This window comes from Glossina fuscipes, unplaced genomic scaffold, assembly GCF_014805625.2.
Source record: "Glossina fuscipes isolate IAEA_lab_2018 unplaced genomic scaffold, Yale_Gfus_2 61, whole genome shotgun sequence".
Lineage (NCBI taxonomy): Eukaryota > Metazoa > Arthropoda > Insecta > Diptera > Glossinidae > Glossina > Glossina fuscipes.
The window spans coordinates 6,028,376-6,042,717 of NW_023998433.1; the positions used below are offsets into that span (position 1 = coordinate 6,028,376).

General features: G+C 31.2%; 1 protein-coding gene across 1 annotated transcript in view; it reads right to left on the bottom strand.

The window, feature by feature from the left end:
* LOC119637917 (homeobox protein araucan-like) overlaps positions 1-12,656 on the bottom strand; it is a 155,624-nt gene extending 142,968 nt beyond the window's left edge. Inside the window, exons 1-2 of the mRNA XM_038034361.1 lie at positions 12,567-12,656; positions 1,897-2,048 (exon numbers count right to left, since the gene is read on the bottom strand). Coding sequence (XP_037890289.1) covers positions 1,897-2,048; positions 12,567-12,656 — 242 coding nt within the window. The remainder of the gene's footprint in view (positions 1-1,896; positions 2,049-12,566) is intronic.
* Between the last annotated feature and the right edge of the window lie 1,686 nt (positions 12,657-14,342).

Below are 14,342 nucleotides of genomic sequence, written 5' to 3' on the forward strand. Positions count from 1 at the left end.
TTAAAATTTTCTTGCAACGGATCCTGGATTGACTGGGTATACCCCGCTAAGAAAACTCGTTACAATATAATAAATTTGATTAAATCAATTTAAAAAATTTTTCTCGGTATTACATACATAAACAAAAACTGTATATATCCGTATGACAAGCACAAAAGGGACTGGATATAAAAACATTAAGAGAAGCACTTGAATGTATTCTGTCGAAATAAATTTCTTCGGTAATTGCTGTGTTGATTTTCTTCTAATATAAACCAAAACCCTTAACTTTATAATTATTTATCCACAGCTTTTTCATGCTCATGAACAAGAAGAAGAATAAATTTGCAACTTTACAACAATAATCTCTTTCAAACAACGCCTGCCAAGGCTTGCTTCATGCCACTTCAATCACTTATTCACGTGACGCCGTTTCTGTGGCGCCGGTTCCCGTCATTTTCAAAACAATGGAAAAATGCGGATTTTGTTTTTTCCAACTCGCCATTGGGCTTTAAAAAATTCTGGCAACTTTTCGCCCTCAAAGACAAAACCTTCCTGCCGGTTTACCCGTTTCAAACGGGACTCTGCCGACGCCCATAACACCAAGCGCAAAAGAGTTGCTTACACCACAAAATATCAAAAAAAAAAAAAAATTAAATCCTGAAAGTAATTCTTGATAACCAAAAAGTGAAGTTGGAAAAGATAGCTGGCATCTTAAAGCTTTCAAAGGAAGTTTATCCACTATTTTGCCTGAAGATATGCGAATATTGCAAAGATATATGTTTCCAATTAGGCACTGCCCTTGTCAAGAACAATACCAACTCAATGACTACAACAACAAAATTGCATTTCATTTGCTGTAAAGTAATTATAATAACAATAATAAGATTCCATATAATAGGTCTGTTGTATACCGTTCGTGGGAGCTTTCGACGTATATATATATATATAGATCGGAGAAGTGGTTGCAACAACACATATACCTGAAAATAAAGTTGAATATGAATCTCTTATGTTCAATGAAAAACTTACTTTAATCAGATTTTTCTGATTGTCTGTTTATTCATTGGTATCATCAATATGATCCACACATTGTTGGTTATTTTCTTGGAGTCTAATTTTTCATGTTTCCAACTAGTTAACTATTTCACGTTGTTCGAATAAAGATACGGAATTCATAAGATATTTTCGTATCCACTAAAAGCACTGTGTTTGTAACACATGAAACATCTTATAAGTATAAAGATTCTTGATCAATCTAAAGACCGGAAATGCGGGCTTCTGCTCTGACCAACTTGGGTAATTTTCTACACCAGTCTGTGTGCAAAAACTTCCAATGTTTTTACTAAATTTGAAGTCGATATGTTCTTTTTTTTTTTTTGCGACCAGGATAGTGCCAACAACACACACCACACATACTCATAGACATCATCAATTCAGAATTTGACGCTGATCAAGAATATATATATTTTATAGGGTCTCTGAAGCTTCCTTTTGGGTGCTACATACATTATGAAAAAAAACAAAATAAGTATGCCTCCATTTTACATAGGTCGGCCCCCATCCCATCTAAAACTTGGTTTTAAACACAAAATTCATGAAGTTATCCATACTTAACTAAAAGCCAATAATAATCGTTCATTTCTTCAAGTTCGCAATCAATAGATCCCTAAATTGAGTTATAGATCCTGCAAGCAAATGTCATACACAACCTAAAAGTTATATATATATTATTTCTTACAAAAAAAAAGTTGAGATAGACTTCTCGCGTTTTCCATTTAAAAAACGTCAAAGCGTTCCCATGAATATATTATGAAATAGAGAAATAAATAAAATCGATTTGAAGAAGATAACTAAAAGAATATTTCTCAATTTTTCTATAATATAATTAAAATGTTAACTTACTTTGTCACTTACCCGCACGCACCAAATGTTGGATCGTATGCATAATAACTAGAAGGCTGTAAAGCGGTTGATGTCCAAGCAGCTGGACTACTTGAGCTGTCCTTTAAGGCATAAGGGGTGTTCTGTAACAAAAACAAGAACAACAACAGCAAACAGATAAATAACTGGCAATAACATGTAGTACATAAAAAATAAATAAATAAATAAGTAAAAAATAACAAAAAAGAAAAAGTAAAAGAAGAAGAAGAAAATTAAAAAAAGAAAAACAAAATAAAAATCACATTATGTTAGAAAAAATGTAAAATAATAAATACTGTAAATGAATAATTAAAACACGTTTACGTTATGATGTTGCTGTTATTATTATCACAATTATGTGTTTGCATATGGATATAGCTATGAAATATGAAACCAATTGCTATATTATAATTAATATAATGAACATGCAGACGTGGCATTATAAGCAGATGCGCACCTGAATATAAAAAAAGAAGAAATAAATAAAGGGAAAAATTTTCGAACATGTAAAATTACTAAATTAAAAAAACATCGACATCATGCAATTTTATTTGCATACAAGTCGAATAAAACAACACTTGGCAACGTTAGACGTACATATAGACAGGGAATAATCGAAATAGGAAGAAAATTGTCGGTATTCGTATTGTGCAACATTTTCCAAGTCACAGTATATAAGTTATATTAACTATATATTAATAAATACTCCCTCTCCCTCGCTTTGACAGGCTTCAGCTTCTTAACTATAGGTTTTCCTTTATGTTATGCACTTAAAGCAAAAGCAGAAATAAAAACACAAACAAAAACAATAATACTTATTTACATAGAATTATCGTTAGGCGCTGTTTTATGATCTACTGCACATGTTGGCTTGCTCGGTTGTTTGAGTCATTTTGCTATTCTGCTACTCGGTTTAGCTGTCATGCAAGATTGACATGATATCGTATACTAAATATAATTTTTTTTTAATTATTGCGAGATGAGCAGCAAAAGTGTAAATGTTCAGAAGAAGAAAGAAAAAAAAAAAGAGAAATAATTGAACAAATTATTGATGAGCATAGACGACCTAAAACTCAAAAAGAAAAATTTTCGCCTGCAGACTTTTTCTTTTATATCATCGCAATCGTCTGGCGTTTGACTTAACTTGCTGATGTCCGCTGAAATGGCTGGTTACTTGAGTGTGAACCGACGCCGTCGCCCAGTAATGCGACAATCGCCATAATAGGAGGCCTCACTGCATCTGATCTACTCAATTGATTTCAGGGAAACATGCAACTGTAAGCATTCTGTGGACAACTTTGCTTGGATAGAAGGGAAATAACAGAATAGAAATAATCGGGGAGGTTATTACGAGTATTTTTATTTATTAAAGAAAAATTATTATTTTTCAAAAATTCTAAAAAATGACAACGCCAAAACCATTTTTGCAAGGCACTATCAATTTCTGTTTTGGCAATCAGGACTAAGTTCATCAAAGAAATTAACAGGCAGACGGATCGACGGGCTGGCGAATGTGTGTAGACGACTAAGGACTAGAAATTGATCAATAATATGTAGACTTTGTAAGATTTCTGAAACTTTTTCCGAGGTGCTGCAAAGGGTTTGGCAATAAGAATAAAATTTCAATACCCTGTAATATTTAGCATGTGTAATCGTTTCCTTTTTCCATTTTTGCAACAATCAAAATTCTTTTATTTTTTAAAGCACGGGTGGTCTTAGGTTATATTACCTTGTGTGTGTTTTCTTCAAACGATTTGGCCAGATTTCAATATTAATCTGTCTGCAAGAATTTCGAGTGTGTCTCAAAAATTTGAAAACGAGGGCTTCATTTCTGCTACCAGCAGAGTACTTGCCGTACATAATACGCACACAGACAGACAAGTAGACGGACATACTTAAATTGGTTTACAATATGATGCTGATCAAGAATATAAGTATATATATATATATATATATATATAAGTATAATTTATGACGAAATGTATATAACCCTTGCCCTTTGTTGTAGTTCTATAAACAAAAGTGCTTATTAGATATATATATATTTTTTGCTCTAAAGGGGGCAAAATTATATATTTACGAAACCGTTTAATCCAATCTGAGCATCGCCCCATATGCACGTAACCTAACTCTTGGGATATTGTCTGCGTAACACGTTTTAGCCACTTTTGTTCCAAACAATATATTTGAAGAAGTATTTGATCCAAACGTCAGTCAAAAGTGTGTTTTATTTACATTTACTTTCAGAACCACAACGATCCCACACAATTATTCTTAACGAATTATGGAATTGAACAGAAAACTAATTTGACGTCTGTCAAGTTTTAATTTCGTTTTTTTGCAGACGAACGGGTTGATGAACACATAAAACATATGTATGCATGGGTAAACTGTATAGTATATACACCTTCATAGAGTATCTTTGAAATTTTTCATTACTAAATACATAGGATGATATTCGTTCCTTCCTATGCCTTGAAATTTTATTTACGGGACTCACAAAGTCGCAAAACTCTATACATTTCAAACATGAAGTTTACAAATAGACATGATTCGCTCTCAAACAAGTTTACTATCGCTAAGAATAGTTGACACCTTGGATTTCATAAATTCATCCTTACTACTGACTAACAATATTTTGACCATGTATAATAATATTTACTAAGTTCTGGGGTCTAAATCATTGATAAATTATTGAAAAGTACTATCAAGTTAGTTTATATAAAATTGCTAACTTAATACGATCGGCAAATTAATCTCTACTAAAATAGTCTTCACGATCAATTAATAGGCCACTTCACAATCTATACTATGTAGCTTTAAAAGTTCTTAGAGATAAATTCGTTTTTTTTTTTTAATGTGGTCAATCATTCGAGGGACACTTTTTATTTATGTAACATGCCCGTTAGAAAGAAGTGACGAAAGTCAGAAAGAAACCACGAAGAAGACAGAGTAACAAGGAGTGTGGCCACAACCTAGTGTGTATGCTCAATCGGTAAGTACTATGCTTTCACCAACTACGTACCCACTGGAGCGACAGTCAAAAGTAAATTTATAGTCACCGACGACTTGAATCAACATAATCTTTTATGGACATTATTAATTATTCTTTTTTCGTAATTGAATTTAATGTATCTGTCTACTTAGTTAGTCCCTTTTCAGCACCCATACAGGTTGGTATTGTGTCCATTAGAAATCATTTTGTCATCAATTAAAAGCCATCTCTGGCTGTTGGTCTGTCAGCCATCCTAAACGAATAGATTCTAATGTTCTTTTGAATTATATTGGCTTTCGGAGCTCTTCCAAATCGAAGAAAATTGTATTTTAAATTAAATACGTATTTGAGCGTACGATATTAAAAAAAAAAAAAATTAAACAATAATGGTGTATATGATCATTAAGCACTAAGTGATTCGACCCAGGCCGAATAAAACTTGTTTTGTAATTTTATTCTATTATTATATGTAAGCACATTGGTAACAATTTGATGCGATTACTTATTTTACGCTAACGTGATTTTTGTAAATATGTAATGGAAACTTTAGCACAAGATTAACCCGCCTACTTTTTAATATTATGGCAGGGACGTCTGCAAGCTTCAGGAAATACGCAGTAATTGTAAAACAAATGCGCATATAACAAAACTTTTTGCCTGTTAGATGGTTAGTTGCTTTCTCATTTAACCCAAAGCTATTATCTGAACGCAAGTAATGCGATTACTACTAAACTCTTCAAACAGCCAAACATGCATACAGCAAATATTTTTTCTTATTTTCTGTTTTGTAATTCTATGTATAAGTTTCCGTAGATGTCTTAACTAAAGAAATTATTGTTAATAAAGATTGTAGCAGCCGTCAAGTTTTGTCTACAGTTTGTTAAAGGTTAGACATGTAATTGTAATTTCAATTATACTAAAAATTCTGTCATGCCACTTATTTGTATATCGTGAGCTATTTTGGTGACTATGTTATTGTATCGTTGTTGTTGTTAAGCTGCCACTTTGGGACACAACAAACCGCCACCTATACTGACTTCAGAAAAAAAGAAAAAAAATACAATTAAATTGTTGTTCAGTTGTTGCTTATAAAGAATAATGAAACTTAAAGTAAGAGAGCACAAGCTTACGCTAAAGCATACATATGTGAATGCACTGCAAAGTGCATTAGATCAACACTGAAAGTAAGCTAGGGTACTGCGGTACTGAGCAACTGAAAAACGCCACTTAAATGCTCATTAAAAAATACCTGATTCCAATTATCGCACGAACATACATATGTATATATGTATGCATATATATGTACTTTATAAAGCCCTCTTCCCTTATTAAATTCCTATTATAGCTAGCTCTTCATATTTGCTTTCCTTTCTTCCTCTCTTCCGCAACTTTACTTGCAGTAAGTTTTGCAAAAGGTGTAAGTTATTTCTGTTTATCGTTTGTTATTAGTTGGTATTTTCTCATTTTTTGGTTGTTTTTTTTTCTTCATTTACATTGTAATCGCTACGTATAAGCAGAAATATTGCATGAACAGAACCCGTTGTCGTTGATTATAATAGGTTGAAGAGAAAGTTCTGTGGTATTTTATTCATATACTTTGTTTTAACACAAACCCAAGAGATTTAATGTGATCTCCAACAGCTATATCATGAATGCCCAACTCTTCCGCAATTTCTCGACTTGTTAAATGTGGATTATTTTCCAACATGGACTATCGATCCCTTTCTTGGAGGCTCAAATCCCCGGAACGAAATTTTCTAAACCATCTTTGACAAGTACGAATATTTACAATATCTTTTCTAAGTACCGCACATAAATTTTTACATGCGACCGATGCCTTGCTTCCTTTTTGAAATTCATACAAAAGGCAGTGTTATAAATGCACTTTATCTATTGACATATTTTTCACTTTAAATATCACAAGTAAATGATGAACGGTAAAAAAAGAATCGTTTTATATTATACAGCAGCTACAAAAACAAAAAAAAAATCCGAATGACTCATTAGCTAGGTGTTTTTTTTATTTACGAGAAAAATTTCCTGACAATTTAAAATACGACAGAACTTTCCCTCCAAACTAATAATAAAAATAGTTTCTTAACGTTTGTTTTATTTTTTTTTCTTTTTTTTTATTTACATTGAAGTGTTTCTTTTTTTTTTTTGGTAGTTCTTTCCTTCGCAATTTTATTCCGAATTCCTCTTTAATTACTTAATTTTTCCATTTAAAGATTCCTTTTTTCTTTCATGTTTCAATCATTAAGTCATCATACACAACAGACTTCTTTAGTTGGCGCATACGTTTGGATACCGAAATAGGTGTCATAGATGTGTGATTACATTTATTGTTGTTATTGTCGCGTTATTATTATTATTGTTAATGACAGTTTGCATTAATTATTCGATTATTATTGTTGTAATTAAACAATTTTCAAAAACGGTTTTTTTTCGTCAACAAAAGAAAGAAAATAGGCAATCATTATATTTTTGGCAGCTATTTAAAAATAATTTACAGACAATTAATTGAATTAAATCGATAATTAATTGTAAAATAAATAAAGATATGAATATTAAATAGTGATAATGTTTAAGAATAATAAAAATGAGAATTTTTGGCTAATTTCAATAAGATAGGCATGGCCGACCTCCCAAACAAATCAACAAAAATGTGTGAGTTTAGTTAATTTTGTTAAAAAAGTAAGAATGTAAACAGTGTTACAGTATATTCAGCCCTTATGAAGGAACAGGCAATTGTACCTTTCTTGAATACTACATGGTTGCAATAATTAAAAAACATTAAAGCAATGCTTCCTAAATCATTGGCTGAAAACATCACCTAAGCTTAACTAAGTCAGTCGTCTTGATGAACCTCAGCTATTCTATTTTTGTTTTCAAATTATTTTTGGGTTCATATTTGTCGTTTGAATTAACATAAATATTTCCTAAAGGCATTTGTTTGTGCAGTAGAGAAATTAGAAATCAACAGATAAGATATTGGGCTGTCAGGTCCCAGTGAATCGTGAAGTCTCAACGAAAAAATTTCTTTCCAGAGATCCAGGATAGGTTGCCGTGCTGTAGAGCGCAATGTAAAGCGATTGTAAAATAAATAAATGTGAAACTTTGGCCCAAATTTTTGCTCCAAATCATGCAATGGCAAACAAAGGGTTGGATCGTCTTACGATATCTCTTATTAGTAATTGTCTTAAACCGTCATCTAAATATATTAATAACATTAATATAAAAAAAATAGTAAAAAATTCCATGTATTATCAAATCTTTGAAAAATGGAAAACATACACTCTTGGACATATCAATTATATATCTCCAAAGAAGGATATGATATTTGAAAAGAGGTAAGAATGATTTGTATAAAACTTTGTTACTATCTTTTTAGTTTATTATAGCTTGTAATTAGAATTACTTATCATTCGAAGCACATCTATCATCGAAAACCAATAGATTTTATTGAAAGTGACGCCATATCTCGTCTCCAACGATTTGGTTTTTATGTAAAGAACACACCAGTTTAAAAAAATTGTATCAAGAATGAAGCGCGAAGATCTTACTTAATGTTAAAATTGTCTTTGATTGTATATTACATCACAGACTTGTTTTTAAAATGTTAAATTTCGATTTTCCCATACAACTAATCAGATTACTGTATGCAGCTTTTATTCCTTTCATACATTTAAAGCCTGGGGAGGTGCGTTAATTATTTCCAATCCTTGCTTATATTGTGTAAAATGTATGTATCAACAATTTTCCAGAATGACGAAGAATATAAGTTTTATTGAATAATACAGACCAAAATTAATTTAAATCAAAGCAGAATTATACAGAAAACTGTATATTACATACTTGCACTATCCAGAGAAAATTACTATGTATGTCAAATGTGCATGTATGTGTAAATTGAATTGTGACACCAAAATGCAACATAAGCAAAATAATGAAATTTAACAAGCTTGAAAAAACGATATAAGCAATGACACATTTCAAATGTATCAACTCGTATTGTTTTATAAACAAACGAACTTATTGTTTATGGTTAGTAACATTGCGAAATAATAGAAACTGAAAATTTGCAAAATTCACAAGTAAATCAACGAATATTAGATGGTTTGAAATTGAACTATTAAATATATTAAACTAAACGTATAATTGAACAAATATGAAACATGAATGATTAGGGAAAACGGAATAAAAATAGAAAATATATTGAAATATACACCTAAACAAATATAAATCTAAAAATAATAAAATAAATCATATACTAAAACTAAATAGGAACCATATTACATTTAATTTAAAATTTTGTTAAAGTACAAGCCTGGAATATACTCTGCAGAATCAGCCTTGTAATATACACAAATAACGGGTCTTGTGGAATGTGGAGAATTGCAACATAAAGAATAAAATGTATATGAAAAAATTTGAAACTTTTATTTAATTTTGAAAATTTTCTTCATATTCGTATAATTATTTTCATTGAAATTTATTAAATCATTTGTACCAACATAAAAGTTACACATCTTCAATGTAAGCAGATATAAACGAAAAAAATATGAAAACAAATTATATGTGTTAACTATAAAGTTACACTGGCGTGAAGTTAGCCCATAACTGTACATAACCCTCATTTTTGTGTTTGCCAAAAGGCAGACTATTTTCACACTTATCGCGCCTCCGCTAAGGTATTTGATAATTGAAGTCTACAAAATCATTAGAAAAACCGAACAAAAATAGAAATAAAAGCACAAATAAAACAAGAAATTATACAGAAATGTTATAAGAAATTAAAAAAAATTTTATTGTTACTATTTACCATATAGTGCATGTATATTATTGGCGAAAGGTTGCAATACACAAAGTGTAAACAAAAAATTTTAGGGTGTTTCACCATCGGCATATTTTCGATATGTCTTAAAGGACGGTAAAAGCTATCAACTTATTTTATTTAAAGAAAGTATGGTACCTTAAGTATCTACATGAGTATGAATAAAGCAAATAATTAGTATGTAGTTCTTTTAAATCGGAGATTTTGAAAAATGGTAGAGGAAGCACGTAACGATTGTTGTGAAAGGAGGCCAACTTCCTTTTTTCGCACACAATTGCCGGAATTTCATTAGCCGTTTATTCTTTCGGCTACGGGGTAATTTTTGCCTCGATGATTGGTTATAACCAAAGCGTAATAAAATATACAGTTCCTAACATCTGAAATGTTTCTTATAATAGACCCTGTCAAATCTAAATGTCATAATAAAATTCCTTTAGTAACTTTCTTGGCTATCGTTGGCTAACTTTATTTGATGTCCCAAATATTTCCAACGTTTTGGCAAGATATTGGACAATGTGGTCATCCTCGGTTGCGTTTTTTATATATTGCTTCCTCAAATCGTCCAGATCGTCACTAGATAAATTAATCACTCTAATGATTACGATTCCTATTTTTTTATAGACGCATTCCGACTTAATTTCAGCTGAATTGTAGGCTTGTAAATCATTATCGTTTAGTTTATTTAAAAAATTTACCCGGGCCTGGTTTGGAAGACTGTTATTTATTTCTTGGATGTCAGTATAGTTATATGTAAATAATCGATCGAAAAGATGCTTGGGAGTAAGATTATATCTTACGGTTCTCAAATTATTCTATCCTTTACAGCAAGTGCTGACCTTGGAAAAACGAATTCACTTTTATTAATCAATTTGGTAAAATATTGCATTTGATGCATAAAATTGACTATTTTCGAAATAAATTTTATAAATAAATTATTTATATATTATATTTTTTATCATGTTTAAAGAACTTTTAGTCTTTCTGTAACTAGTAAAAGCGAAAACTCTGTTGCTATTGATTATCTTTGAAAAAAAGTTAAATATTTAATCAAAGGTATAACACGTCTGTTCTAACTAGTGTCTTTTAATGGGGGCGCTTATTATTGTATACGAGAAGAAACTCTCCCTCTTAAAACCACTGATCCTCAATGTGTTCGTGCATATTGTTTATTCGTCGTCATATTAATCTTTTTTCCAAAACGTATTAAAAATGTAAACATGTATACGAAAAAGAGCGAAAAAATGTAATGAAATATTGTGTTTTTAGATATTAACAAATAGGGTCTTGTTTTTTCTTTTGTTTTTTGTTTTTTTTTTTTTATTACAATTTGATTGCGTTTTGTGTTATCGACTGTGTGTTATCGTAGTATAGTAGAGATTTGTCGTTAGTTTCTTATATAAAAATAAGATAGATAGTTAAGATCGGATACATGCAGTATTTGGCGACTAATGTTTATTAAAGCGGTAAGTACTACATTTTATTTACATATTTTTTACAAACATAGTTTTCTTTTGATACACACATAACTCCACAATCATAACGAATTTAATGCGTACTTCGGTAATTTCAATATCTTTTATGTAAAGTAATCTCTCCATCAACCAGATTGTTTGTTAGTTTATTAGAACGTTCACAGGCCCGAAAATTGTTATAGAAAGCTGAAACTAGGCGCATATTCTTAAGGGGCATAATTCACATGCAACTAAGCCCTATTTATGAAGAAGTGTACTCTTACGCTTCATATTGATATTAATGTAAAAGCTTATTGAAATATTTTAAAATGCTATCAAAAATGTAAATATAAAAATAGGTCCTGTCAGCTGATGCGTTTATTGCTTATTAACAAAATATTTTCGAGGTTTTATGCGTCAATATAAACCGCAATAGATTTCAATGATTAGAAACGAAACGAGTTTGAGTTTAATTTATCTTGGAATATAATAATTAGCTTTCTTGAAAGGTGGTAGGACATTCGGTATTCTGGTTGAAGTTTGTCTGAAGTAATCATTTCCATAAAGACCAGTGGGGAAGTTAAGTCAAATAAATTCTGATTTCTACACTAAAATTTATAATTTATACAATAGAATATATATAAAGATATCGCCTACAAGTTTTTAAAAGAAGCTGAAAATAACCTAAACTTTTCAAAGTTCACGCCCATAATGCTCACACTCCTTTATGACAAACATTGAGAAAATCTGTTTTCCGTGCTTTTTGCTCATTACTTTCAATTTACACACATTTTTTTAATTATTACCACTGTCTAATATAAAATATGAAATGTGGACAAAATACATATTACAATTAAACATATTCATGGTTGGTTTTATATGTAGTAAGTCTGAATCTATATAATAACACTTATAACACTATTGTTTTCTTAACAACTTCAATCCATAACATTTCGTACCTAGAAGGCTTAACAACTAGAAACGCGCCCCAAGGTCCAAAGCTAATAATAGGTACAGTAAAATTAGATCAAAATTCTACCGTCTATGTTCAATGAGCTTTTTTTTGGTACATGGGTCAACGATTGTCCAAACGTGATCAGAAACGATTTCCGAAAAAAAGACTGAACTGCTTATCAAAGAAATAAATATTTGTGCACTCCTTGAAGGACGCAGAAAGTTAAAGCTTTGAGTCAAAACCTGCATTGTATCACTCTCAATTATTTCATAAAAGCGTACAAGATATCTCATAGCCGAATAATTGGCAAAAGAACATTTTAAGAAGTTACTAACGTGCCTCAATATGTTACTGTAATGTCGATTTCCATTGACCAGAGGCAGAATTATGATCACTTACGCCAAGCACAAACCTAGCAATCTTACTCACCAACAGCTTAATTCTATGAACATTACCAGCTATCATGCAAGATATAGGTGACATCATCAGCGCATAAGCCACATGATACAGCGAATACATATTGAGGTAGTGCAGTCGTCGAAAAGTAAAACAAACTCTTAAACAGATATCGCCAATGTGGTGTGAACAGTCAAATTTCCTGTCAATAATAACATTCAACATTTTTAATTTGTCCACAAATTCTAATTCATTTCCTCTCAATTGAAATCTCATATCTCTGAGTTGCATAGTTCCAAACCTCATAATTTTTGATTTCGAGATATTCAACAGCATAGAATTTGATTTCATCCAACGTTCAAGCTGGTCTAAAGTCTCATGAATAAACAGTTGTAATGCATCTCTTGACTGAGTGCCATGAAACAAAGACTGAATATCATCTGCGAAAGCGTACACCGTGGACTCAACCACGCTGAAGAAGTTATTCAAATATACTGAACATAACAGCGGACCAAGAACAGAACCGTGACCAACTCCAGATCTCACATGCCGTATATGTGAGCGCCGATGTTTAAAAGACACAAATTGTCTCCTACTAGAAATATAGGGCTTTATATGCGAGCACAATGTACTTAAAAAAATAAATTCACTATTAAGTTTTTACAACATCTTTCCATGATCAACTCGATCAAAAGCCTTGGATAAGCCCAATGAATGACACTTGAATACTTATTCCACTTTCATTCAAGTCTCTGCTTCGGATTCAGTAATTCCTAGCAACGTAGATGAGACACAGCAGCCTCGACCATACCCAGTTTGTCAATCATCAGATTTGAGATATTATAACATGTTCAAATACCTTCGGCAAAATAAGTAAGATGCTTATGGGTCTTGGATTTTCGGTGAAGCACATATAAGTGCATGGTGGGACGATAAAAATGGCCATTGAAATTGATTCATAGTACATAGGGTAAGTTGATCAAATATAAGAAAATAAGGGATTTTATATTATTACACACCTGAAAATGTGTTGGCAATATATTATGTCGTAGAGAATATATAATCGATTACAAAAAGATCGGAGTCTTAACAATTTTACGGGATCATATAAATCATTATTAAAGTTCCCCACTACTAATTATGTTATTGCGTCTCTCAAAAATATCACCAACCATTGATTCAAAGATGTCAATGTTCCCACTTGGCGCCGCCATTTCGTTCTTATTCACGGTAATTTATTTATTTATTTATTTTAATTCTACTTATACTAGAAACTCAACTAAACGAATAACAGTCGAGTTCAATTGGCTCATAATGCAAAACTTATATTAATTAATAATAAAATTTAGTATAAGTATAATAAAAGAAATAAGAAGGAAAAAAAGAAAAAGAAAAAAAAGCGTGTACACTATCAGCATAGAGCCACACTTACAACCGGTACAAGACCAAATTGCAAATGAACCCCTAAGCCATCGCAAACATGCACAAGTCTGGCAGCCGATAATAGTTAACACCAATTAATTTTCGACTCATAATGACTTTGTAAGGTTAAGTCAGTTTAAGTACGACATAGGTAAATCGCGCGTATTAAACAATCTTGCTTTAATGGACTTTAAAGAGTCCGTTAATGAGAATATGTGATAGACGTCATTTAGGTTCTTGCAAACAACTCTGAGCGGATTAAACAGCTCATAATTAAATTTACACTGATTAATCTTAACCAAGATAAAGTGCCTAGAGAAGCGGTTAGGGACATTAAAGCTTATTTCACCAAGTAATGAAGGCGTGTCAATAGCACCATTTATTACT